Source organism: Schistocerca nitens, chromosome 2 (assembly GCF_023898315.1).
Source record: "Schistocerca nitens isolate TAMUIC-IGC-003100 chromosome 2, iqSchNite1.1, whole genome shotgun sequence".
Taxonomy (NCBI): Eukaryota; Metazoa; Arthropoda; class Insecta; order Orthoptera; family Acrididae; genus Schistocerca; species Schistocerca nitens.
The window spans coordinates 705,789,006-705,795,005 of NC_064615.1; the positions used below are offsets into that span (position 1 = coordinate 705,789,006).

Here is a 6,000-nt window from a genome sequence, read left to right on the forward strand (position 1 = left end):
TTGTGACGGCTCGACCATTTTTCGTTTCTAATCTGTCGGATGTCACCGTATTTGGCGAGGACATCTCTAAGAAAACAATTCTCAACCTCAGGTGGCAAATTGAACACTCGCACTTGTTTATACTCAATGTCAGCGTTAGTTATTGAAACTTGTACTCACCGACTGATCACGATGTCGGAACTCTGCTTTCCCACCAGTATTCACCAAAATTTTCTCCAGTTGTATCTGGTCTAAAAACTTCACAAAGAAACAGTATTCCGCCATGTCATAATATGCTGTGTGGACCTGATCGGATGTGATGCCAATAATATCTACTATCCAGTCATGGATTTCTAGAGAACTCGGTTGCACATTCCTGGAAGTATTCTCAAATGCAAAACACAGGGTATTCTTACGGGGGACACTGGGAGCCATAACTGCACCATATGAGCGGTCGGGACCGCTGTGAGTGAATTAAGAAGCTTGTGTACGACGGTAGTGAAGAAGCGCTGAGAATATCACAGGTCACAATCCAAGAATTATTATAAACACGGCTTGCGGCGCTACGACTACGCGGAAGTACCGACACGTCCGATCGCTGTCGCGTCCCAAGCGGAACTATAAAAAAATGTGTGTGAAATCTTATGGGACTTAACTGCTAAGGTCATCAGTCCCTAAGTTTACACACTACTTAATCTAAATTATCCTAAGGACAAACACACACACCCATGCCCGAGGGAGGACTCGAACCTCCGCCGGGACCAGCCCCATAGTCCATGACTGCAGCGCCCTCGACCGCTCGGTTAATCCTGCGCGGCATCAAAATGATTCAAGTTCATGAAAGTAATATGCGTAATTGAGGAAAACATTATTGGTAATTTAAAGGAAAATTTTTGTCCGAATTTTCATTGCCAAACTAAGAGAGTCAAATGGACGAATGGGGTATCAAATTGACCAACATAAGGTGAAGTTTGGCAAAAAATATTTAGCTGAAACTTCCTGGCAGATTAAAACTGTGTGCCCGACCGAGACACGAACTCGGGACCTTTGCCTTTCGCGGACAAGTGCTCTACCATCTGAGCTACCGAAGCACGACTCACGCCCGGTCCTCACAGCTTTGCTTCTGCCAGTATCTCGTCTCCTACCTTCCAAACTGGTTCGCAATGTCCGCAGGAGAGCTTCGGTAGCTCAGATGGTAGAGCACTTGTCCGCGAAAGGCAAAGGTCACGAGTTCGAGTCTCGGTCGGGCACAAGGTTTTAATCTGCCAGGAAGTTTCATATCAGCGCACACTCCGCTGCAGAGTGGAAATCTCATTCTGTAAATATTTAACTGCTTGAAAATAACCATAATAATTAAGAAAAACTTAATTACTGATTTGAGGGAAAAATACACAATGGTTTTTGGTCCAAATTTTCGTCGCAAAACAAAGAGTAGGAAACGGACAAATGAGATATCAAATAGACCAGCGTGAGGTCTAGTTTTGCAAAAATAATTTAATTGTTTAAAAATAATTAGGGTAATAAGAAAAAGTTAATTATTGGCAGTGGGAAAATGTTTTGTCCGAATTTCCATACCCAAACGAAGAATGGGAAATGGACAAATGAGGTATGAAATTGACCAGCTTGAGGTCTAATTTTTAAAATAAGATTTAACTGCTTGAAAGCGATCAAGTTAATTAAGAAAAATTTAGTTATTTGAGGAAAAATTGAAGTATTTCACGAATAGCTTGTAAATTAAGCATCAAAAAGTGCCTAGCTATTTTATGGATAAAAAGTTACATTGGAGTCATATTTAACCGTGAAAACAATTGAAAATAACAACTTGAAAAATACCGTCAAACGTTGTGTGGAATGATTTGTCTAAAAATAAGAAATAAAGTAGATTAGAGAAACATTTTACGTCTCTCTGAAAGATACCATAAAACATGTGCAGAAAATGAGGTACCGACTGAGAATTTAAAGTTCAGTGTTTAACTAAAGATTTTAAAGAGCAGTAGAGAATAGTTGTCTGGTCGGTTGGTGGATTATGTACACTGTGCAGTCTGCTATTGTGCGGCCTTGAGAGACTACTGCCATATGAAATCAAGTGGTAAAATGTTTTACCAATGAGCTACTACTGGTATGGATAGTCAAGCGGTTGAATGTTTTACCAACAGAGTTACAACTGCAAAGCAGATAATTAACCGTAACAGCAGGGATTATCGTGCATTAGTGACGTCAGGAAAACACTGAGCGAAATTCGCCAACAGATATCAACTAGTATCTGCTCGAGCATCATTCAAAGACGTGTCGAGTATTTCATTGGTCTATTTTATTTCTTACTTTCAGACAATTAATTCACAAAACATTTCAAAATTTTTTCATCTCTAACCTGTTTTGTTCCAGGAAACAAATCAAAATGTGCAGCATTCCAGGACGGAAAGGTATCTTATGAGGACTGTGAGACGGCTATGAGCTGCTGCTGCATCGCGTCCTACAGCTGGTGGTGACCTATCTGCCCTGAAGACGGGCTGGAGCCGAGGCACTTCCCTCACCTATGACTCAAATTCATTTATATGCTTATCTCTCCATGTCCAGTTGCAAATGGAAATCTTCAAGTGTTCCAGAAGGAAACTGTAAAAAAAATTAATTTAAGTCACGAATGCGTTTATACTAAACTTAAACGTCCACTTGTTTCCACAACGTCTCTTTTGGTGTCTGTCCACAACATTCTGTAATTAAACATCTGTCTGAGTCTAACATATTTCCTTTATCTGGTACAAGCTTATATACCTGCTGAACCATCAGGTGAGATGTGTTTACATGCGTTGATCAACAAATCATGATGACAGCGTGCTGGAAACTCATATTTAAACAAATAAAAATTTGTTACAGAAATTTTGACTTCAATGTTAGTAACATTCAGGTAATTTTATGTCCTTAAAAATCCGACAAAGTCAGATTTATAAAAGTCTATGTTTCTCTGTGTTTATTTTATTTTTTTTCATTTTTCAAAACGATACAAAACTCTGATACGCAAGTAACAGTCTTGACAAAAAAGTAAAGACAGTTATTTTTGTTAATGAGAAATATCGAGATCCAAAACCATGTTCAACTCAGTCCCAGTGCCACAACACAAAATCTTCATGTACAGTATTTAGTCAAATTCTGGTAACTATAAGTAAGTGTGTAACCAACAACAAATTATGACATCTTCATAGCAGTTGAACGTAAGGTGCCGGACTGGAAGCGATCTACATCCGCATCTACACGGATACTCTGCAAATCACATTTAAGTGCCTGGCAGAGGGTACATTGAACTACCTTCACAATTCTCTATTATTTCAATCTCGTATAGCAAACGGTAAGAACGAACACCTATATCTTCCAGTACGAGCTCTGATATCCCTTATTTTATCATAGTGATCGTTTCTTCCTATGTAGATCGGTGTCAACAAAATATTTTCGCATTTGGATGAGAAAGTTGGTGATGGAAATTTAGTGAGAAGATTCCGACGCAACGAAAAACGCCTTTGTTTTAATGATGTCCAACACAAATCCTGTATCATTTCAGTGACACTCTCTCCCTATTTCGCGATAATACATACGTGCTGCCCTTCTTTGAGCTTTTTCGAGGCACTCCGTCAATCTTACCTGGTAAGGATCCCACACTGTGCAACAGTATCCTGCAAGAGGACGGACAAGCGTAGTGCAGGCAGTCTCATTAGTAGATCTGTTACATTTTCTAAGTGTCCTGTAAATAAAACACAGTCTTTGATTAGCTCTCCCCACAAAATTTTCTATGCGTTCCTGCCAATTTAAGTTGTTCGTAATTGTAATTCCTAGGCATTTTGTTGAATTTATGGCCTTTAGATTTTACTGATTTATCGTGTAACCGAAGTTTAACGGATTCCTTTTAGCACTCATGTAGATGACCTCACACTTTTCGTCGTTTAGGGTCAACTGCCAATTTTCGCCCCATACAGATATCTACTTCTAAACCGTTTTTCAATTTGTTTTGATATTCTGATGACTTTATTAATCGATAAACGACAGCGTCATCTGCAAACAACCTAAGATGGCTGCTCAGATTGTCTCAGTGATGACGTTAACACACAGGATAAAATATTAGTCACATTAATACCAGGTATCATCATCTCTAGACCTAATAACGGCCTCAGTTCTGCGAGGAAGAGAGCAAACAGGTTACCTTCAGATACGCCACAATAAGCAGTTGAAGATGATGATGCCTTATGGCACCACCGTTTGGTGCAAGTCCTTTAGTTGGCCGCCACTTGGGTCAACAGCACCTGATTTCTCCCCAGATAGCCACCCGTCCAAGTATGAACCAGGCCTAATGTTACTTAGCTTTGGTGATTGGGCAGGAGTCGGTGTTACCAAAGTGGCAAGAGCGTTGTCACACATGTAGTTAATTCACTCACTGGTGATTGGATCCCATAGAGCTATCAGATTGTACGGATGTTGACTGCTACGTTTCATCCGCTGTTCCAAGTAAGTACAGTTATTTTCCATGGGCTTAAGATTGGATGACTCAGAGATCCAATGAAGATGTCATTGAGTTCGAGGTCGATCATCAGACCCAGAATGAAAGCGCACAGCTCCGTTAACTCTGATGTTGTCCACTTGGAAGATAAAAATGTCCACAGCATACTCATTGTGTAGATGTGGGAGAAATATCAACACTCAGTCAAGGGGAATATTGAAATAAACATCCTGTTCAATGTTCACAGTTCAAATGGTTCAAATAGCTCTGAGCACTATGGGACTTAACATCTGAGGTCATAAGTCGCCTAGAACTCAGAACTACTTAAACCTAACTAACCCAAGGACATCACACACATCCATGCCCGAGGCAGGATTCGAACCTGCGACCGTAGCGGTCTCGCGGTTCCAGACTGTAGCGCCTAGAACCACTCGGCCATCCCGGCCGGCAATGTTCACAGTAACCTGAATGAATGGGCCCAAGTCAGGGTACAAAAAACACCCCCAAAACATTACATAATCTCATCTGTCTTGAACTATAGCCTTCATACACTACAAATTAAATGCACCATTGAGCTGCTGGTGCACTTAACGTCTTCGTCACACCAAACTACACAGCTCTAGTCAGCTACTGTCCAGGTTCTGTATTTAATTTTTATGGATCACTGATATTTTTATTTATTCCCTTACTTGTACTCCTCCACAGCTCAGACGTTAGTGCGATGGACTCTCAAGTTGCGGATCCGGGTTTAATTCCCAGTACTGCCAGGGATTTTTCCTTGATGAGAGGACTGGACCGGGATGCATGCAGCCTTGTGACGACAACTGAGGAGCTACCTGACTGAGAGGCACTGGCTCCGACGTCAGAGCGTTGGCAACAGCAGCGTGTGTGGTGTACTGACTCCATGCCCCTCCAGACCATATCCGGTAATGAATGACTGAGGATCACCCAACGGTCAGTCGACTAACAATGGTCTTCATTGGCTCACCGTGGGATTTCCTTTATTTTTCCTCATTCGTTTCTCTCATTGGCCATTCTAAAAAGTCTAAATAAATTAGTAGAAAGTATTTCTTAACTTTTTTAACTAGGCAGTGTCCAAGATGCAATTTATAAATATTTGTAGTCAGAAAAACACATAATTAAATTACATACACTGATCGGCCAGAACATTATGACCACTGACCTGCTAAAGATATAAACCTGTCCAGGCGATAGCATCATCACCTGGTGAGGAATGACGGCTAGTCAGACAAACACATGGTGCATGTAGTATCAGTGAGCGTGCTGCCCATGTGTAGAATAAGGAAGGTGCGCAATCTATCTGAGTTTGTCCAAGGGCAGATCATGATGGCCCAGAGGCTCCGCTCGAGCATTTCGAGAGCTACATGATTTACCAGGACTTCGAGGGATACTATGGTAAGTGTCCTCAATATGTGGCGAAACCAAGGTGAAACCACATCCACCAACAGGCGTTACACTTCGTAGGCTGGGCTAGGCGGCGAACTGTGGCAGAACTAATATCAGACTTTAATGCTGGG

At 41.2% G+C, this 6,000-nt stretch overlaps 1 protein-coding gene across 2 annotated transcripts in view; it reads left to right on the forward strand.

Moving 5' to 3' along the window:
• LOC126234578 (uncharacterized) overlaps positions 1–2,946 on the forward strand; it is a 50,153-nt gene extending 47,207 nt beyond the window's left edge. For both annotated transcript variants that reach the window (XM_049943283.1, XM_049943284.1), the window contains exon 5: positions 2,365–2,946. In XM_049943283.1, coding sequence (XP_049799240.1) covers positions 2,365–2,468 — 104 coding nt within the window. In that variant the 3' untranslated portion in view covers positions 2,469–2,946. The remainder of the gene's footprint in view (positions 1–2,364) is intronic.
• The last annotated feature ends 3,054 nt before the right edge of the window (positions 2,947–6,000 follow it).